Source organism: Notolepis coatsorum (assembly GCF_963971535.1).
Source record: "Notolepis coatsorum genome assembly, chromosome: 18".
Lineage (NCBI taxonomy): Eukaryota > Metazoa > Chordata > Actinopteri > Aulopiformes > Paralepididae > Notolepis > Notolepis coatsorum.
The window spans coordinates 90,636,678-90,660,200 of NC_140182.1; the positions used below are offsets into that span (position 1 = coordinate 90,636,678).

General features: G+C 41.9%; 1 protein-coding gene across 2 annotated transcripts in view; it reads right to left on the reverse strand.

Annotated features, from left to right (window-relative positions):
* LOC311244687 (uncharacterized protein) overlaps positions 1-23,523 on the reverse strand; it is a 69,946-nt gene that overhangs the window by 3,404 nt on the left and 43,019 nt on the right. For both annotated transcript variants that reach the window (XM_084334326.1, XM_084334325.1), the window contains 2 exons: positions 16,129-16,196; positions 13,669-13,803 (listed from right to left, as the gene is read on the reverse strand). In XM_084334326.1, coding sequence (XP_084190452.1) covers positions 13,669-13,803; positions 16,129-16,196 — 203 coding nt within the window. The remainder of the gene's footprint in view (positions 1-13,668; positions 13,804-16,128; positions 16,197-23,523) is intronic.

A 23,523-nucleotide genomic window follows, 5' to 3' on the forward strand; every position in this document is an offset into this window, starting at 1 on the left:
ATTATTTCCCTACCTCTGTGATGTATGTCTATTTAAAAAAGAAAAAAATCCCCTTTCCCCGTTACCCTTCAAGAGGACCTTTTGTCATCTCACCAGGCCGTTATTGTAAATACGAATTTGTTCTTAATTGACCTGCCTGGTTAAGTAAGGGATAATGTATAGCTAGCTACGAGGTCATTGTCGCAAAATAATTGACCGACAGAGTTTAGAACACCGAGGCGCAGCCGAGGTGTTTTAAACGTCAGTGACGGTCAATTATTTTGCAACAATGACCGAGTATAGGCTATACATTATCCTGCTTATTACATGGCTAACTTACTAACAATATACCTAATTCATCGACAAGACAAGATCAAATGCAGACGCAGTTGTTCTGTGGCTCTGTCAGCCCAAATAAAGTGATTATTATTATCGGCAGGTCTGTGGTCTGATTGCATGACTGAGTGCAGCTGTGCATATGCTGAGCAGCACTGATACAGTGTGTGTAGTGGGCTTGATTGGTCCAGCTGCGCACAGCGGTCATTATTGTTCGGCAGAGGTCCGTTATCGAGTAATATCGGACCTCTGACGAGCGCTATTGACCAATCACAAGCAAGCATTTCGGCGAATGTGAAAACGCCATGTAATAAATAAAATTAACCTACTACCCCATGGCCGCTATCAAGCAGCTCACTGAGGACAACACCGGGAGGCAGCTCAGTCGGGTGTGTGGGCCAAGAACAGCCAGCAAAGGTCAAGAAAGGAGCGATGGGAACAATACGACATACAACTTGGAACAATAAGGTTGGAATTAGGCCAGGGCATGGGAATAGTCAGTGTTATCCAAGAGAAAATGTTGCACATTTAAAATACATAAAAAGAAAGAAAATAATAATAAATAAATTGGTTGACACCAAAGAGCTATGCTACAACCAGGACCTATTAGGATTAGCCTGCATTACGCTTTTAAATAGCTAGACCCAGCCTACTCTACTGAGAATCCCCATCCAATAATGTCACTCACAGGTGCATTCTAATTAGGAGTAGGGGCTGGGGGGGGGGGGGGGGGGTGAAATTGGAGTGAGCCAGGTAAGGTTAAGTGAAATTATACACACACTCCACTATACTCTCCTGACAGAGAAAATGAGGGGTCTTCCATTTTCTGCTCTACCTGCTAATTAAAACTAAATTAAAAGAGGAGCAATGCCTCCAGCCCTCAGACGTCTGAAGGTCTCCTGCATTCACTTTCTATCTCTCTCTCTCACCCCCCCCCCCCCCCCCCACTACCCTGAAAACACCCCTGTTGAACTAGCTTCAACATGTTCAGATAGTCTCTCACACACACACACACACACACACACACACACACACACACACACACACACACACACACACACACACACACACACACACACACACACACACACACACACACACACACACACACACACACACACACACACACACACACACACACACACACACACACACACACACACACACCTATCTGTTCATTCCCGCATCCTTTAACCCACATTCTACAGTCCGCAGGTCACAGCGCTGCTTGCTGTGCTTCAGTTAAGAAGACAAAGACAAAAGCTTCTGTTCCATCTAATATCACGGTGCTTGGCTACAGTGACAAAAACAACTCCGCAAAATGAAATTCCGTCTCCCAAACTAGTTAAAAAGAACTAAAAGGAAATCAGGCTCGGACCCGTGCCACTTTCTTCACTCGAGTATCAGCACAGACGGTGCCATGGAATCATCCGGAAGACCGCAAACTGTACACACAATAGGGAGAGAGAGACGTCAAGAGAAATCACGGGAATGCCGAGAACTCCCGACAGAAATATCCCCGCCTGTGGGAGATGTTTGGACTCTGCCCCGATGCTTTAATGTCTGCAGTTGATGCCGAGCGAATCCACGTCCCCCGCATAATGATAGTCCTCGGTGCCGAACCGCAGGCAGGGCAGAGTTTCACAACACGTGTGGCCAAGTAAGCCCAGGGTCAACTCCATCCAACACCAGCTTCTCTCTGCCAGCCTACGTCCACGACGTACCACCTGGCCCATCATAGAAAATAATTAAACGTCTTTTTATATATATATATATCTATATATATATATAGCATAGATCTGAGTTTTCCTGCATTGGAACCTCAGGTGGAAATGGACCCATCTCAAAACCCCGCCCTCTTTTCTCTATCCTTTGTTTGTCTGAGGGAAGCAACTGTTGTGATTGGAGGATCAAGAGAAGAGGGCAGGGTTAGAGATAGGTCAATTATTTTCCACACCATCTCGTAAGTGTAAAAAAAAAAAAAAGGGGAGTCCTTTGCAAAACATTTGACTTTTAACTCGCAAGCTCTTGAGTGTTAACAGCAGAGGATGGAAAATTGGTTCCAGGCTCGACGATGTGAGAGGAAGCATATAAACGAGACAAAAGCATGTGGTCCATGTCTCAATACCAAGTGCCCCTCCATTCATTTCTAGGACTGATTATGTTTGCCATCTTTCAAAACAAAAAACTTCCCGAAAGCTTTCCCCCCAGACTCGGGCGTGCGGTGACACTGATTATGTTTTCTCTTCGTTACGTCCCGTACACGCTGCGTTATACATTCTGAGGCTTCAAAGTGGAAGAGAGAAACAGGCCTTGTAACAAACAATGAGCTCAAATTAAATGATTTCCCTAGACAAAACCAGCAGCTTGAAAGACCGTAAGCCACCGCGATTGTGCGTGCACTTACACGCGCACGCACGGTTTTCGTGAGAGGAAGAGCCTCGCTCCATATTTGCTATAACACAAAGGAATCTAGGGAGTATTTTTCAAAGCGGGCTTCTATTCTCTCTGAAGTGCTCCCCTGTTGCTAAAACAAACAGGAAGGGTGCGTTTGACCCGCGCGCGCTCTGTGTGCCGTGAGGGGAGGTTGCTCGGAAGTTTGTGCGTGGGTTCCCTCCCTGCAGTGGGAGCCAGTGGGCTGATCCCAAAGCCTGATAGCGGAGGGCCACACAGGACGGGTTGGAGCCCCCCGAGAGACGGCAACAGTGAGGGGCCTGAGAGTGGGCTACCACCCTGATCGGAGGCTTGTGGAGGTCTGAGTTATGGGGTAACAGACAGGGGTGTGTGTTTGTGTGTTGGGATGTAGGGTGGAGGAGAGTTGGGGGGGGGGATTATACATGCGGCTCTCACATGGACGTTTACTGGAGCTCTGTACAAACGAGCGTTGATGCAGGCAGGGGTCCTGCGTAATAAGGGAAGTGGGGTAATGACTGGAGGGCTGGTACAAATTAGAGGATATTAAAAGAGCCATTTTAATCACTCAAGCTGCAAACCGGACCTCTCTGTGGAGGGGGCTAATAGCTGAAATGGATATGTTTCATTTGCACTGATTGAAATGATGAATGAACTCCTCTGAAAATCACTCCCAGGCACTTAGCCATGTCCTGAACGGCTAGTATCTGAGAATAAAACAATGTCCTGGGCGGCTAGTATCTGAGAATAAAACGATGTCCTGAACGGTTAGTATCTGAGAATAAAGCTATGTCCTGAACAACAAGTCCTGAAAACAGGACTTCTTTTTCATTCCCCGCTTGAAATTTAGAAGACAACAAATCAACCACTTCATTGGTCATCCGTGGCACCATAAAAGAGTGAATGAAGCTTTCTAAAGTAAACCTATTCCATCACTCCTGCAATGAAATCTTAAGATGTTCCAAATGTAATATGGCTGCATCCAAGCACCAGAAATGTACTGTGTCATAGCATAATTTATGTTTTGGTTTTCTGACAGCCTTTCATAACCCTGAATCACCCACATAATTTATGTATTACAGCGAGCTCTCGCAGTGACACAGGCAACTACACTGATGAGACAAACTCCCTGCTAGCTGAAAGCGGAGGCCAAGTCCTAGCGGAGTTGTATACATGGAGTCCTTCTTGCTCAGTCTCAATGGGAAGGAGCTCCAGCCGAGGGAGGGAGAGCTGAATGGGCGTGAAGGTGGGCAGTGAGCTCAGAAAAACTGCCATGGACGGGAGCCATCGCTCTAAATCAGCCTGGGCGGAGGAGGTCTGAGGCCGCACCAGCTGCTGCCCCAGCACCAGCATGGACCCGCTCCTTGGTCCAGTGAGCTTGGATCTTCCACTGGAGCTACGGATCTGTGTGTATTCAGCTGAGCTCGAAGGGGGCCAGACGTTACACAGTGAAGGCGTTACTGCACCAGAGGCTAGTGGGGCTTCGCACAGCAGCGGTAATCTGGTTAGAAATGGCAGGGTAAGAATGTGTGCACTAATGCCAAATAAAGTACCACACTGTGGGTGGGCCGCCGTCATCCTCCGGGGCAACTGGTGCCCTGCTCCGACGGGAACAGATAAGTGGCACTGTGGCGTTTACTGTGTGGAAGGGAGGGCAAAACCCAAATAGCACCGCAACCTGAGGTGCCGAGGACTTTTCTCCTGCCAACTCATCCTTCCTTTCTCACTCCAAACGAAAAAATAAAACACTAAAACAAAAGACATGTTACTTAGATGTGTAGGAGGCCAAAGCCAGTAAGACCGATATGAGAAGACACAGATACAATTACCCATGCAGTTTGCCTACAGAGCAGGGATTGGGGTGGAAGATGCCTCAATCACATTACTCAACATCCTGTATAAACCAGCGTTTCCGTTAGCCGGTAATTACCGGTTTTTGACCGGCAAAATATGTTGAAGTCCGAATATTTAAATATCTCCGGTCATAATGTCCGGTGAAAATAATTTCTCTAAGCACAATTTTATTATTTGAATTGTATTAAAATAGGCTCAAATTAAATAGCCTATGCGATGAACAAAACAATCATTACATGTTGCTTCACGCTGATAAAGCGCGGATGGCGCCGCTCGGATGTGAATCTTTTTTTCTTTCTTTTTTTGAGCCTGTCTGTCTGCCCACCACAGAGACCGCTGATGCCGTGGTGAAAGAAAACAGAAACAGAAATGTCGAGCGTTCAGGCCCGAGTGGAAAGTTTAATTCTCCTGGCTGAGGTGCGACATTATATCCACATTTTCCAGTTCACTGATCCAGCCAGGGTTACCAGTGACACAGTTCATTCTGGAACCTCAGATCCCCGCTGATCATGAGGTTCTACAGTATCGCGTTGGATCCATACACGTATCGATTTTTTCGAATGGTGATCAGGAATTGGAATATACCAGTTGGATACCATCTGATGTCAGGTAAGGACTCTATGTTATCAGTGTTAGGATAATCAGAGTAAGTTTGATGAAGTTATAAGCTGTTTTGTGAAATGTCTTCTTGTTTCGGTTTCACTAAAAGTCCGAGAGGAAATCAACAGGGCGATTATCCGCGCGCGGCCGTAATGTGCTTGCGTGCACGTATAATATTGATCATCTAGCGTTTATTTGAAAACGATTCATAAAAAGGCCGACGAATATCAACGTTGTGGAATATTCCACTAAAAGACTATTTTCATAGAATGCTCCAGAAAGAGCTGTTTTTTATCTGAAAACGGGGGCTTTTCTAACTGCTCTGAAACGGCAACGACGCAATAAACAGCCTTGACAGCACCGACTGGAAAATAGTCTTTGATAATGCGATGGGCAGATTAGACACATAGCCATAATTTAAAACATAGATTAGGCGATATTAACGTTAACATTGGCGCCGATGGTGGCATTCAGCCGGTAAAAAGGAAAACCAGGCTGACCGGCATTTCTCGAATATGTCCGGGGATAGAAATCTTGCAGGACATCCAGACCGGCACGAATATGTTCTAACGGAAACGCTGGTATAAACACCTAGAAGATCCCAGTACACATATCAGACTTTTGCTTAGGGATTTTCCAACACTATATAGCCACATGTTTTAGCTAGGAAACTGCTTATGTATTTTAATCTTGGTGTGAATTTTGTGTATTATAGAGTTTTTAACATGTAGGTCTCAGAGGGTCAGAACAGCGCTCCTGGCTCTCCTCAGGGCTGTGTCCTGTCCCCTCTGCTCTACATTCTCTACACCAATGACTGTAGACGTCAGCGGGAGGACAGGCACATCCTGAAATTCACTGATGATATAGTTATCATCAGCCCGCTCCATGAAGATGAATCTGAGCATGGGCCAGTGGTAGATGACGTGATGACGCCTTCCTCCAACTAAATATCACAAAGATCAAGGATGTGGCCATTGACTTCAAAGAAGGACATCTTCTCACCCACCATCTCAGACCTTCACCAAATGTTCTAGCATCAGCTTTGTGGAACAATATAAATCTCTTGGAACAGTAATCGACAATAATCTGAAATGTGATGCAAAATATATAAGAAGGGACAGCAGTGTATGTACTTCCTTAGGAAGTAAAATGCTTTTAATGTAGATAGGGAAATTATGTAATTGTTTTACAAGTAATTTATTGAATCTGTTATTTATTATTATTATTGCTTGGTACGGTAACCTGAGCATCAGAGATAGAAACCACCTGCGCTCTATAGTGAAGGTGGCTGGTGAGGTGATAGGTGTCCCACAGACTCTCCTGTTGGCTATCTTTGACCAGCAAGTTCTCCACAAGGCCAAGTCTATATTGGACAGTTTAGACCAGTGTTTCTCAACTGGTGGGTCGCAGGGCCATGTGTGTGGTAAAAAATATATATATATATATATTTTTGTTTTTAAATTATTTTGTTTGCACTACCTATCTTTGTGAAAGTGGCTTCTCAGCTCTGGTCCAGCTGAAGACAAAGCAGAGGAACAGATTGGACATTGAGCATGACCTCAGAGTTGCTTTGTCTACCATCACCCCAGACTGGAGACTCTTGTCAGGAGCAAACAACATCCCCAGTTATCCCATTAGTTCCCTAGGCCCTCATTAATAAATTTTTCTTAGAAAGTATTCTATTTTCATACGTAAGCACAGAATTTAGAATGTGTGCACGCACAAAAAAAACGGGATTTATCAACCGTGCGTACACAGGTCCTACGCTCCTCCGTGTTGATAAATACCTCTTTGTTCTACCGTCAATGCTTGTGCATGATTATCCATATATGGTCATGAAAGTGATGAAACACCCCCCATGGGATGTGAAATAATGGACTGACCCGAGCGGAACTCTGAGAAACTTCACGGGAGATTGTTCACTGAGGCGCTGCCCAACCAAGAAGACACAACGCGTGTTATGGGATAAATAAAAGGCTGACTTGTAAACGGTGATGTCAGATATCAATGGCTCCCTAAGACCATTGCTGCAATTCTGCCTGGACAGCTCAAAATACTAATAAAGACCGTTCGTTGACCACTGTTTGGCGTTGATGGTTTGATTGATTGATTGAAAAGTTTATTAACAGATTGCAGAATGGGTACAGTACAGTACAGCTCAATACATACAATTGTTAAGGGGATGCAGACCAGAGAAAGACTTTCGTCTTGTTTACATCAGGGTCCCCCATTTTCAATTCATCATGTGTGTGTCATTATAACCGTGCTGTAATATGAATGCCTTTATTAGTTGTGTTCGATTGGCTATAATATGATTTTTAGAGGCATCTATTTTGAATGAATGAATGAATGAAAACTTTATTTAACAGATTGCAGAATGGGTACAATACAGTACGGCTCAATACACACAATTGTTAAGGGGATGCAGACCAGAGAAAGACATTTGTCTTGTTTACATCAGGGTCCCCCCCATGTTGTTGTCGGTATTAGCCTAATACGGTACCGACAACAAAATAGATGCCTCTAAAAATCATATACTATTAGGTAGCCTATATGAATTACATATAATAGCAGCCATAGCCTACATTATGCAACAGTAACTTGCGCATACCAGTGTATGTGACGGACCAGTGTATACCTTATATCATATCATATTCATATAATAGTTTACTCTATCAGCATACCAGCATGTAATACGTTCTGAGTGTGTATCTACCTCAACTCATTATTTTGCGCATAGATTGCATAAATACGGGAACGTTTTGATTTATATTAAAAGGCTTTGACATTGTAAAACTAAATACGTGGAATTCTGTAAGCATAATACAAGTCATATCACCCACACGATATATGCTCTGTGTCCAGAGCATGTATGCTTTTCATTAATTTAAGACACATTATTGCAAGGGTTTTGTAATACACATACACTCTGGTCTCATTGCAATGCGTTTTTTATTCTTTCTTATACAGTAGGAAGGGGGAAGAACACTATATCGTGGGTGTTCATATGACTTGTATTCTGCTTACAGCTTCGAAATTCCACTTGTTTCGTTTAACGTAACTTTTAAATATAATCAAAACGTTCCCGTGTTTCTGCGGTCTGTGTGCAAAATAATAACGAGTTGAGTTACAGTAAGCGGAGCGCAGTCAGTCAGTACACCCCGTATATTCCGATAACGCTATATAAACCATGCTGCATTCATTCTGAGAGAAAATACCTATTATTCCAAATGCTATTTATAGGGTTTTGACCACTACTGTTGCTATTTTACAATGAACTATAATGAATTACGGTTCATACAGAACATGCCAGTGTTGAAACTAATGCACAGAAGCTTATTTCCTTGTTGTAATAATATATTCTACCAACGGGCGCCAGCTACGCATGGTCCGACCTGTGCTTAAATATACGCACAAAGTCAAGCACAAGTTCAAATTGATAAATCCCACACTTTGCTTAGAAATGATCGTACGCACGGGTTACGCACATATCTGTGTGTACGCCACGTTGATAAATGAGGGCCCTGGGATGTTAAGCTAAGAAGTCTGCTAAGAAGGATATATTATTTATTATTATTATTATTTTATTTCATTGTGTTTTTAGCCCTTGCACTTTTGTTGCAACCCCAGTTATCCCATTATTTCCCCCAAACTTACTGTAGGTCTGTTATGTTAAGCTAAGAAATCTGCTAAGAAGCATATTATTTATTATTATTATTACCGGTACATGGCGTTTTCACATTCGCCGAAATGCTTGATTGTGATTGGTCAATAGCGCTCGGCAGAGGTCCGTTATTACTCGATAACGGACCTCTGCCGAGCAATAATGACCGCTGTTCGCAGCTGCAGCAATCAAGCCCACTGACACACACTGCATCAGTGCAATCAGACACACCTGCCGAATGCCGGCGATAATAATTACGACAGCAAAGCCACACAACAACTGCGTCTGCATTTGATCTAGTCTTGTCGATGGTGTAAAATGAATTAGGTATATTGTTAGTAAGTTAGCCATGTAATAAGCGGGATAATGTATAGCCTATACTCGGTCATTGTCGCAAAATAATTGACCTTCACTACGTTTAGAACACCTCGGCGAGGCGCCTCGGTATTCTAAACTCCGTGTCGGTCAATTATTTTGCGACAATGACCATCATTGGGTTTTTAGCCCTAGTTGCACTTTTGTTGCAACCCCAGTTATCCCATTAGTTCCCCCAAACTTAGGTCTGTTATGTTAAGCTAAGAAATCTGCTAAGAAGCATATTTTATTTATAATTTTTTTATTTCATTATGTGTTTAGCCCTAGTTGCACTTTTTTGTGTTTATTTCATGTTTTTAACAGTGCATGAAAGATTGCGTATTACTGCAAAAAAAAAGATTTGAAATAAATCATAGTGGTTCAAAAATTTGGGTCGCGACTTAAAGGATAACTCCACTTTTTTTTTTAAATTAGCTTATTTAACATCTTCCCTGGAGTTAGACAAGAAGATGCATACCTTTTTTGTCTCTGTGCGTGCATTTTAGCTTTGGGAATAGACGCTCCGTTAGCATAGCTTAGCTTCATCACTGGAAGTGGGGGAGGACAGTAGCCTTACAGTGCCTTACAGTGTATTGCAAGGTCTGACATTGACCAAACTTGATATGCATGACCTTGGTGGGCTCTAGGTCAACTCCTGAAAAGGGGGTCAATGTCAGACTTTGCAATCAAAAGTTAGGGGGCTAATAACCCTTGCCATAATTTCAGTGCGCCCCTAACTTTTGATTGCAAGGTCTGACATTGACCCCCTTTTCAGGAGTTGACCTAGAGCCCACCAAGGTCATGCATATCAAGTTTGGTCAATGTCAGACCTTGCAATACACTGTAAGGCACTGTAAGGCTACTGTCCTCCCCCACTTCCAGTGATGAAGCTAAGCTATGCTAACGGAGCGTCTATTCCCAAAGCTAAAATGCACGCACAGAGACAAAAAAGGTATGCATCTTCTTGTCTAACTCCAGGGAAGATGTTAAATAAGCTAATTTAAAAAAAAAGTGGAGTTATCCTTTAATGACTAAGGAAAATGTTGGGTCCCGAGGCTAGACCAGTTGAGAACCACTGGTTTAGACCACCCGCCTCACTCCACTTTGGGACTACCCTCAGGTTAGGGCTGGGCGATTAATGGATTCATTCGAATTCATGATTTAGGAAGATAAAAAAAAAATTATGAAAATCGATTTCCTATTTTTAATTTTTTTAAGAGTCACCTTTTATTTTACAAAAAGTGATGTTTGTTGAAAGTTAGATTTGCACTTTATTAATCCCAATAGGGAAATTCATTCTTGTTTGATGATCAAGAGGCACCTTTTATTTGTTTTAAGTGAAGTTTGGTGAAAAAGCAAGTTATTGCACTATTAATCCCAATAGGGACATTCATCTTTGTTTGATCAAGAGTAACCTTTTATATATATATATATATATATCTATATATATATATATATATATATATATATATATATATATATATATATATATATATATATATATATATATATATATCAGTGGAGGCTGCTGACCACATTTTTAGGTGAAGCACAAATTATTATATTATATTATATATTAAATAATATTTTTAAAACATCCCCCACTGTGTGTCAGTGGTCAGTGGACACAGATGAAAACAAATTAACATTAGGTGACAGCGGACCTGACCAGATGAAAACATATTAGGTGACAGCGCACCTGACCAGATGAAATCATATTAGGTGACAGCGCACCTGATCAGATCAAAACATTTTAGGTGACAGCGCACCTGACCAGATCAAAACATATTAGGTGAAGGTGACAAGGAAGCCACAGACTCATACCCCCCCGGCACTCAACTAACCGCCTCGGACAGTCCTTCATACCAGTGGCCATCAGGCTCCACAACAGTGGGCAGCGACTGCTGCCAGACATCGACCTAGAACTAATAGGAACCCAAGTAGGACAATAACACTACCTTATGCATACTGCACCTTATGTGGATACTGTGATACTGTGAATAATGAATAATGTATATTTCAGTTAGTTAGATAGTAAATTATATTGACCTATTTGTTTACACTGCTTGTGTAGTTTTCACTACCTGTACCCCCCCCTTCCCCCATGCTGCTATGATGCCTGAATTTCCCCAAGGGGATCAATAAAGGAATATCTTATCTTATCTTAAAAGGAAAGATGAAATTACCTACCTGGGTTCCATCCTATAGAGGCAAATCTTTCCTGTGACAAAATGGGATCCAATGTAAAAACTAAGTCAACCAACGAACTAGATTCCTGTACCGGATCTCCTCTCTGGTAAACAAGAATACCTTGAAGACTCTAACAGGAGCACTCATTCAAGGGTACTACGACTATGCTTGCACCTCATGGTACCAAAGCACCTCAAAGGCACTAAAAACAAGATTACAAACATCACAAAACAAACTGGTCAGACTACTGCTTGACCTTACTCCTAAAACCCACCTCACCCCTGTCCACTTTGACAACCTAGGATGGCTTAGAGTAGACGACGGAGTACAGCAACTTGCAATGGGCCTGGTCTACAAGATACACTATACCACTAAGATACCCATGTGCATGTCGAAATACTTCCCAAAGGTCAGTGAATACCACGACCACAACACCAGAGGGAGTTCCACAAATCATGTTCAACCCAGATAAAATAATAATAAAAAAAAAAAAAAAAAAAAAAAAAAAACGTTTTTTTTAATAAAAGAAAATAGTCATAACTTAGAAATTAGATTGCATAGGTCTATGAATCGATATCGCGATTCTGTTTCAATTAATTGCCCAGCCCTACAGTGTGTACAGTAAGTTAGCTTGGTGATTATCATTGTGATGTAGGCTAAGCTGCCTAGCTACTGTTAGCATACAAGCACTGTAGCCTACAGTACTTACTTTTTCATCCACAACGTTTTTTCTGATCCAGATGCATAAATCCACTTCTTCATGTTGCTCAGTTGCTGGTTTATACTTCGATCCTAATGTTGGCGCAAAGTTTAATTTAGCCTGACTTGTTATAGCTGTACAGCTTACTACCTACTAAACAACAACTTTCTCATAGTCTCAACTTTCACATAGTCAAAATGGGTCCAGCTGCATGTGAGGAGGATAGGTTTAGCTCGGGCCAATCTCAAGTTTCTCAAGTTTCTTTATTAGTTGTCATACAGAAGTACAGAATACTTTTATACAAAATGCTTCTTTATGTTACATTTTGTATAAAAGTATTCTGTACTTCTGTATGACAACTAATAAAGAAACTTGAGAAACTTGAGATTGGCCCGAGCTAAACCTATCCTCCTCACATGCAGCTGGACCCATTTTGACTTTGCAATGCAGAAATCTCTGATTGGATTTGCAAGGCTGCCAATCATATTCAACCTCCGTGTATTGGATGTCAAGGGCTGTCAATCAATCAATCCTCCATTCAATGGCAAGAGTTTAACTGCACAGACCGTTCTTAGATGAAGTTAATAGCCTATTTTGATTCGCTGTTATTTATTATTTATTTAACAATGGGTCACACCTGTGAAGTTTTCTTCACGAATAATTACTGCAGGCAATACTGCAGTGCAGGCCTGCTCAGAGCTGTCAATTTTGGCCATTTTTGAAGAAAAAAAAATTCACTGGCATTTTTTTACAGAGGAAAACATTTATAATAAAAAAAAAAATAATAATAATAAAAAAAAATAATATATATATATATAGTTTTTTTTTTTTTTTTTTTTATATATATATAGGTATATGTAAATTAATAATAATTATGAATTATGAGTGAATTTGTGTTTCACGTGTCGTCATAGAGAAACCTCCACTGATATATATATATATATATATATATATATATATATATAATTATTTAAAACAATTTTAAGTGAAGATTGGGTTTGCACTTTAATCCCAATAGGAAAATGTATCTTGGTTTGATAATTTTTTTTAAGAGAAAAAAATAGATTAAAATCGTAAATCGGATGTGGTGTGAAAAAATCTGAGATTTTATTTTTAGGCCATATCGCCCAGCCCTACCTCAGGTTGTAGATTTAGACCCCGACTGACCACCCGCTCCACTCCACTTTGAGACTCGACCCTCAGGTTGTAGATTTAGACCCCGGTTTAAGTGCAATAGGAGTAAACACTCCTTCATTCCCTGCTCAATTTGCACATGTAATCTAGCATGGTAAATATATTTTCCCTGTGCAATAACCCTGTTAAATTTGAACACTTTAGATATACTTAGTTGTGTTCTGTATATTGTATGTCCAGGAGAATATTTTGTACATGTTTTTTTCTTTTTTTCTTAATCTTTTGTCCCGACTGCAAGTCAAGTTTCCCATCTGGGATAATAAAGTTGCACTGAGCTTAACTGAAGCCCTGGTAATGAGTGGAGAGGAGTTACAATGCGGCAAAACCAGCACACAGCCGGCCAAGTGAAGAATTAGCTGCGGTAGGATGGAGGAAAACTCATTACCTTCTCGATTTCCAGAGCTTTAGTTGCTATGGCCTGTGACCGGCGGGCCTTAAAGTCCTCCTCTGGTGTCGGCTTTGGCTCCTGGCTGGCCGCCGACACCTCCTCCGACTCCGGTACAGACGCAGGGGGTTCCTCCTGGCAGGTCAAAGTTCAATGGGTTAGCGCTCAGGTCACGTGGTTTAGAAACCGGTTCCGATTTCAAAGTCTGCAGCGAGTTTGAGGAGAGCCATCGTTCCTCTGTCACTGCCGCTCTTGTGTTGGTAAAGGCTTCATTATGCATGCTGCATGTCAACAGTAAACATGAACGCCTTGCCCTGTACATCTCAGATCAAAGGACTCCAACAGCCAAAGATGAAAGCCAACACCTACTGACATGAATACATCAATCTACTGCATTTTCAAAGGACAAAACGAGGGCCTGCATCGGTCTAATTCAAAGAAAAACTATAGTATGTGTGTTACTCGCTTTTCATTTTATACCTGGGGTCTAAAACAGTGGTTCTGAACCTTTTTGGTTAATGAGCCCTAAAGAACTGAAGGATGCCTTTTCGCGACCCCTGATATAGTTGAGCATAGAAGGAGGAATGATGAACCTCGACCAAAGAATGACTTATTTTCCCTTTAATCGGGGAGAGACTTAAAGGGGATATGCATTGCTATTCCTTGCACTATTTGGGCAACTTTACACAATTCCTGTGAGTCTATGGAAGACATCTGTACGTTTTTTTTCTTTTTTTAATTCATTGTTTTATATTTCTAATGAAGTACTCAAAAGCATAATTTTTCAGCCTCAGGATTTCAGGCTGTTATAGAGAGAGAGAGAGAGAGAGAAAGAGAAAGAGAAAGAGAAAGAGAAAGAGAAAGAGAAAGAGAAAGAGAGAGAGAGAGAGAGAGAGAGAGAGAGAGAGAGAGATGCGTCCCCGACACACACGCAGTCAAGTTTGTGTGTAAATGCTCCGACGAGGGAGAGAGATGGCACACACATTTTTACACACACTTCTGCACGGTCCCGCCGGTCCCTCTCTCTCTCTCGCTCATTCTCTGCCTCTGTTTGAGGAAGTGCCGGATTACACTATGCGCTACAACCATAGAGGGGGCGTTACTGCAGATCAGTACCTTATTCTTGTCAGCAATACCGTCAAATCAGAACAGCTTAATTGAGTGAGGGATCTCGTGAACTCGAGATTAGACTGATGAGTCAATATGATAATTAACAACACAGACCACATTGATATAATCCCCAATTGCTAGGATACAATGCTAAACACTGGAAAAGGCCATTTATAATGCATGGGACCTTTAAGAGGTTTTGTCCAAGAGGAGCACACGGATTTAAGGCAATAAACTTTCTTTTAGACTAAGGTTTCGATGCAGGGTGCATCTTCAACAGAGCCTTTGTGGTGTTGTGGGTTGGTAAAAAAGAAAATCTAAAATGACTTTTTACTATTATGTACCCTAATGCTATGCTACTATACTTATACTACTACCCATCTTGCTAATATGTCTATACTACTATGCACTCAGAGTGCAACACTCAAGCTCGATACTATTTGATGAACAATGCCACATACCCTTAGCTGCCAGAGATGTACCCCTCCTGGTGACTTCTGTAAGTCGCTTTGGATAAAAGCGTTCCTCTAAATTACCAAATGTAAATTGTGTAACTTCTCCCTTCTTTCATGTCCCCTTTTCAGGCCATTTCAGGATTTAGAATTTCATTATGTCACAAAAAAAAAAAAGAGAATAAAACATGTATATATTATTTTCGCGACCCCCAACAATCACCTGACCCACAGGTTGAGAACCACTGGTCTAACAGTCAATGCAATGGTTCGATTAGCATTGAAAGCCGACAACCTTATTATTCTCCGCTTACAAAGTCTGAGAGACGTTGATCCTCCCAGGAAACGGGTCACACTTGGTGAATATTGGCTCGTCTAACGCGACCCTATCCAACCACAGGGACAGAACATGAGCTGCATGCCCTGCAATGCGGGAACGCAATGAGACGCAAAAACGGTAATCTGTGTAAAATTCCATTTGCCATATTGGGTAATGAACTGGTGTTTCCTAACCGTTTGGTCATGACTAGGATAACTGAAAGAGGGTGCTTTTTTTTTAACGGAGTCACAGTTTAGTTTATTTATTGCACCAATTGCAGCAATACCATTTTTCTATACAATAATGGCATTGTATCCAATTAACAAACAGTCATGTGACAACTATTTTATTGCATTGCTCTTATTCTGTCTATTTTTATACTCATTATATGTCTGCACTTTATGCATTGCATTGTAATGCAAATTTTATGTCTGCGTCTATGTTGTGTCTACATCACTGCTGTGAAGCACGTTGGGCTGTAATTCTTGTATGAAAGGTGCTATACAAATAAAGTGTATTATTATTATTAACATATTACTGGTGGAGACAAATCAAATGCAGTTTCTACGCTGGTCACACCTTGACGAGCACTGAGCTGTGAGGTGATCCTTCCTTAGATCCAGAGGGAGTCAGCGATCTGGGCTTATCTGTGGAGACAAAAGAGCAAAGCAGAAGACTCAGTTCATCGACCTCAGACGCTTACAGTAAACAGAGGCAGTTTAGGAAAAGGAGGGAAACGTAATACAGAAGAGAAGAGGGAGACCTAAAGAACACACAAGGATCACCACAGCATACTTTCTTTAATTCTGTTCTATATTAAAAACACATTTGGGAACAATCGTTCTCTTTTTATTTTTTTTACTGCGAGCCACCAAGCACTGTGTTGCAGTTGCACAGGGAACAATGGAGCGGGCAGGAGGCTGTGGTGCGGATGGATGGTATAAATCACCCTCTCACTGGAACGCACGCACAATAGCGGTTGACAAGTTCAGCTGTGACTAAATAAAAATATTGCATTCTACTGGCTCCAATATGTCTATAAAAAAACAAACCAAGCTGAAGATTTTTTGTTTTTATTACAGCAGGGCTCAAAACTAACTTTGTTCTGCGCCGCCTGAGAAGAGATTGTAATCGTCCGGATGGACACATTGACCGTGCCAAAATATACATGTATTTTATGATGTATACATCTCGATCTGTATAGTCTGTACAGTGTAGAAGAAAACTTTTTTCAATCTTTATTGACCATCAGAATAGGATTATAGATGGTGTCTACATCTATGATCATATTCCAATACTCAATAAAGATAAGAAAGATTGAAATTCTAAAAGGTCGACTAAAGACCAATGCATTTGGCAATGAATTATGCCTAATGAAGAAAAAAAGTAGGAAAAAAAGATGAGTATAAGTGATGCCTTCTGAAAGTTGAACTATCCAAATAGTTTGGGCCCTAAGTTAGACTGTGTGCTTATTGACCAAATTCAAATACAGTGTTGGAGCAGGCTGTGTCTGTTGACAGACTCGGTTACAAGCTAAATAGCCAAGCGAGGAAACAATAATAATAACGTTGCTTTTGCAAGACCATGTCCATCACTGGACACGCGCTCTCTCTCTCACCAATCAGAGTGAGGATGAGTGCTCCCCCGACCTGCACCGATTCATTCTCAAAAACTCTGCTACAAGGACTTTATGATTAAACGTTTATAGTTTTCAAGTAAACTTTATGCTTACTGTGGGAGCTTACTTGCATTGCACAGCCAGTGACCTACCGGTAAAGTGGCAAAATGTGTGATAAGAGTGGAGATTCAGACCCGCAAATCTACAATATCTAAGGTATATAGATACTATATCTTAGCTTGCTGGATCGAAGCAGACAAAACACACAAAGTACAGCAATGTTATGTTACTAACTTTGTTAGACGCCCAAATAAATCATTCATTTGGTAACGTTATTATTAGCTTTCGAAATCCTGTTAACGTAAACCAACTTAACTCAATTACCAGGCTATGTAGCCCATTAGTAAATGCAACCCGTATGACTATCAAATCAATCGCTTACGGTAGCAGATTGATCAGCCACCTCAGCTCTGACAGCAGGTGCCTTAGGTCCGTGGGCCATAACATAGATCTACCGCTGGCAAACGTCGAGCTGCCAGCATGTATACGAGCATCACCGGTACTCAGAAATATACACACTCAACTCACTGGTTCACATTCAATGACTCGCAAAGTTGCGAGAGAAAAGAAAACATGTCAAATCAGTCAGTCACAGTGTGATTCTGAAGACAGCTGTTTGAGACTACTTTGACACAGAGAGGTCAGACCCTGAATCACGAGCCAACCCAGCTCAATAAACCAAGGCTATCCTTTTCCCAGCACTTTAGTGGCGAATGTAATTAACATTGATCTACTGCTGGCAAACCTTGAACTGGCATCATGCATATGAGTGCCAGTGATGACGAGGAGTCATCGCGCGCCGTCAGAGCCCCCATGGATGTTCTATCCAGCCCTGTATTTAAGGAATCTCCCATGGCGATGCATTTTGAGCCAAGGTATAATTAAAAACACTTGTTTATTTTCTCCCCCTACTAACTACAAGGCTTTCGGGTTGCGAGACACCCAGTGAATGCTTTAAGTAGTTCTGTTTCACTCTCAAAAAGATGCACAGAAATTCTTTTATTTACCTTTTTCCTCCTTTCTTTTTCCGTTTTTCTCCCATCCCAATGTTAGTCGTTATGCCAATTCCCAATCCCCTTCCTGGTCGTTGCGCACCCTACCCCCTACCGTCGGTCCGGGAGGACGGAGACTATCACATGCTTCCTCCGACACACGTGTACCCAGCCCGCCGCTTCTTTTCACCCGGCAGCGCGGACTCTCAGAGTGTAATGTGTGGAAGGTCACACTACCTCTCTTAGATCCTTCCCTTGCTGTGCAGGCGCCCCGACCGAACTGTAGGAGTCGCCGACCAGGACCCACCCTCACCGGGTTTCCCACCCTCTAACACTGCCAATTGTGTTAGTATGGATGGTCGGCCAACCCGGAAGCACAACAGCTGGATTCGATCCCACTGTCTCTGTGGTGGTAGACAGACGCTTAGTCCGCTGCACTACCCGGCCGCCCTGATGCACAGAAATTCTATGCACATTGTACATTACAGACTGTGTAAATTTCACTTCAAAGTCATGATCAATGTTGACCATTAACAAAAGATAAAAGATCATCAATGTGATGAAGATCTGACTATTCGTACCACCTTGAACAGACCTGTGTGTCTAGCGAGGGAAAGCATGTTGCATAGCATTACACTGGCTTACAACACACACTAAATGAAATATGACAATATATAATTCAAATGATTAGCGACTGATTCACAAGCAGATGTTCATGCATTGCAAATCAACAATAGGCAGAGTGTGTGGAGTTGAACCAGAGTGTGTGAAGCCCATCAAAATTAAATGAAAATATTTCATTCTGCAGGGGCAATGCAGATTGCACATTAAAGCCTAACAATGTAATTGTTAAGAGACCTGCCTGACTGCTGCTGACAACAGAATGATCTGCAATCACAACAGTTCTTGCATGGCAGCATATTTCATATTTCATTGTGCATAGCTTTTGTTCAGTTTAAGCTAGAATCCAACATATTACGAAACAAGATGTTATTTAAAAAAAAAAAAAAAAAAAGGATAACAAACAGCATTTAAGTTGCCAACACAAAACAGAGCATCTGCGTCATCCAGAAACGTCGGATGGCAAGTGGAGATACTGAGGTACAGAGGCAGCTGGTCAATGGGGCGCACACACACCGTCTTATCAGGCACACTGGGCATGCTGCGTTGCCGCTCTGCATGCAATGAACCATGACGGATGGCCAGTCCCAAAGCGTACCCTGCCACAAAAGCCTGACTTCTGCCCCCCCAACAGGGGCACCGGCAAGGGCATATGTCAGCTGTGGCCGTTGAGCAGCTAAAATGCCACCGCTAGCTTATTCACTGGATTTCACTTTGTCCTTTTCGATACCCATTCATTATTCCATTCCATTCATGTCCATCTATCATCATCATCGTATCAACAGGGATTTCAGTGGAAGATTCCCAGTGAGATTTACAGGGATAATTAAAAGGATAATTACACTGTATTTTGACATGAAATTCTTGCCATGAAGTTAAAACAATTAAAAGTACTTCTATTGCAAAATATTCCTCTGTTTGCATCAATACTGCATCTAAACAGGAGGGGAAAGAAGGATCCTCCGCAGAGACCGTATCATCACTGTATTATGACACATCATCACCACTTCCCGGGATGACCGAGTAATTTTCATCAATCGGAGCAATTTTTGTGGGACTGTGGGTTTGTCAAAGTCAAATCCTTCACCCGTCGCATCATACAATTACAACGGCAGCAAATTCTTCCGCAAAAAAGGACTATTCCTCTGGCCTGACCATATGCACAGAGCTGTCTGGGAGGTCATTTGACTCTGTAGTAAAGTGGCTTTCCTACAAAAAGACCCAGTTCCAGGTCCGCGTCACAACGGATTGCTGTAAAGCAGCGTTCTGCGAGGGGAGACGCTGCACAGGACCTCCGTGAGTACGACCCCGTGTGTATTCCTGATCCTCGGCACCAAAATAAACCCTTTGTGTGCACTTTGATGTGTTGGCCTAATTGGCCTTCCAGATGGGGGTCGCGGGGGGACAACTGTTTTCTAACCGTTTTATTGCGTCTTCAAAGGCGGCTAGAGCATGCAGCTCAAAATAGGCAAAGGATGAAGGAGGATAGAACCGGGGCACAAACTCCCTCAATAGAGAAAAGAATTAGATTACATTTCCAAACTCTTGTTAATATGTTTGTACAAGTAGGAGGAAATCAAAGTGCTGACCACGGAGACATTGCGTCACGGTCTGCGCTCCCTTCCCCTCAGGCCTAATAAGTGTGATCCGTCCCACAATGCCAACTGCAATTCATTAACTGTAAGGGAGCCTGCCACATGCCAACTGTTCACCCACGCACACAAAACACACTCGATTCACCGGTTCACATTCAATAACTTGAAGAAGAAGTTGCAAGGGAAAAGAAAATGTGCCAAATGTCAGGTCACAGTGTGATTCTAAAGACAGCTGTTTAAGACCACTTTCACACAACCAAGGAGAGGTCAGACCCCGAATAAAAAAAAGCCAAACCCACCTCAATAAACCCAAGGCTATCCTTTTCCCAGCACTTTTAACGGTGAGCGTGGCGAGTGTAATTAACATCTTAACATGTTCCAGCACACCCTGGGCCCTCATAACGCACACCTCCTCCGAAAACAGATGCTTAGCTCGGACCGGTGACGTCCAATTCTTTCACACTTTTTTTATTCCCTCTCAGACAGATGACTAACCGAGATGTCTTAGCAAGAAAAGTGAAGTGGTGAATCATTTTGTGAACAATGATTGTCCACGCGATTCCAACACATTCCTATATTAATCTTTCGCCAATGCCATTTTCGGAGAGGACTAGAGGAAATTCATAGCTCGACTGTAGCACTCCCATTAGCCATGCCCTCTCGGGTTTCTCACGCTTCGGCCAATCACAGCAAGTCGGGGAGTTCAGGCACAAACAGTCTTCGCTGGCAGCAGGTCAGATGTTAGGGGGCATTTCTACTGTTTCACTGTTGTTACAGTTTAATGGGATATTTCACTTTAGTAGAACTGGTCAGGTTTCAGAAATCCTACCTCTATCTAAGGTCATCTACAAGTAAGCTAGCGACCACTGCTGTCCCTGGCATCAGTTGTCACCACCACCATTCACTTCCATTCATAAATTTTCTAAATAGCATACTTGCGAAGTATAAACAACCTATACAGCAATATTCTGTGTAATATATTTTTGTGTGTCAAAGGTACTTTTTTGAGTTGTTACCACTAAGAAACTATTTCTCACTTCAAGTATAGTTCGGCCAACGGTCAACTTTTCACAGAATGTTTAGAATCTTACTTCCGGCAAGGTAGCATGTAACCATGGTAACCACTCCCCAAACATTCCATACACAGTGCAGTCAAACCTACAACAAATTGACCAGAACTACTTTTATTTTATAAATGTATAAAGAAGACAACAAAACAAACACGTAACTTTTGACTCAGACTTGTCTGTTTTATTGAAATCTGTAGTTTGTTTATACTTCAGAATAGGGCCGTCAGTTTATCGCGTTAATTAGATTCATTAATTACACAGCAAATTATCGCGTTATGAAAATTAACTCCAAATTAATTACAAAAATATATATATATATATTATTATTTTTTTAATAATATTTTCTTTGTATCTCATTCATTCCATAAGAACGTAGAATACACATTTACAGACTTTTTTTTAATATGGTCCATTTGCATGTTCTTGGTATCTGATTCTAGGGACATCTATGGATCTCAGGGAATGTATTCCCAGTGTCAGAAATACTGTGGGCTAGATCCACAAAGAATGGATTGCACGGAGCAAGTTGCACCCTTACTTACAATTCATTATGAATTGAAAATGGGGGACCCTGATGTAAACAAGACGAAAGTCTTTCTCTGGTCTGCATCTGCACGGTGATTGATTGAATGAAAATTGTATCAACAGATTGCAGAATGGGTACAATACAGTACGGCTCAATACACACAATTGTTAAGGGGATGCAGACCAGAGAAAGACTTTCATCTTGTTTACATCAGGGTCCCCCATTTTCAATTCATAATGAATTGTAAGTAAGGGTGCAACTTTCTCCGTGCAATCCATTCTTTGTGGATCTAGCCCTGTGTCTGTTACTAGGCTTGAGTAAATTATAATGAACCAAATGAGAATATCAATACATTTTTTTTTATCTTTGACTGAATAACACCATGCTAAAATTAACCAGACCTGAAAAATCATACAGATTTTAAAATAGATACAGTACTGAATTCTGCAATCCGGACACATGCAATTTTAAATATGATTATAGAATATAGAATATCAGACATAAAATGGTTATGCGATTAAAATGCGATTAATTAGATTAATTAATTACAAATCCTGTAATTAATTAGATAAATTTTTTTAATCGCCTGACAGCACTACTTCAGAAGTATGATATATAGACTAGGTCCTCAAAATGAATGGAAGTGAATGAGGAGCCTGCCACCTGGGAGAAATGGTGGTGTTGACGGCGGACGACAGGGACAGCAGTGGTCACTAGCTGTAGATGCTCTTGAGGTAAGTATGCCAAGTTCTACAAAAAAAAGAAGATCCCTTCAAGAAAGTAAGGATGGAATTCGCAACAGTACAATCCTGAATGTATTGGAAAGTTTAACCTTTAGCAATGGAGAATGTGGAGTTGACGTCATGTGGGTGGAGAGGTTGCTATGGCACTGTGAGAGGATTACTCTGGTCGACTGCGTGTGTCGACAGGCAGATTTCTGGGTTAAAAGATGGTCTGGAAGTCTTGTCGAGAGCCGCCACGGAAAACGCCACGGCCACCGCGGAAGAAACCCCTAGAAACAACCCTGCGGGGAGGTGGAATAGCCTTCATGTTGAACAACAATTGGAGCGATCCAGGCAACATGAAGGAGCTTTCGAACCACTGCTCCCCCAACCTGGAGTATATATCCGTCAAGTGCCGGCCTTTCTTTCTCCCGAGAGTTAACGTCGATCATCCTGATCGGAGCGTACATCCCACCACAAGCAAACACAGGTGACGCGCTTTCCAAACACCATGACGAGGTAAATAGAATCCAAGCAGCTAACGTCGATGCTGCTATTGTGGTTGTGGGTGATTTCAACAGCGCCAAGCTGAGAAGAGTATTGCCAGACTTCTACCAGCATGTGACTTGTAACACCAGAGGCGGTAATATTTTAGACCATTGTTACTCGCAATTTAAGTGTGGATACAAGTCTCATTCTGCCAGTGGATTTGGCTAATCTGATCATGCCGCCATCTTCCTCTCTCCGGAGTATAAACAAAGTCTCAAGCG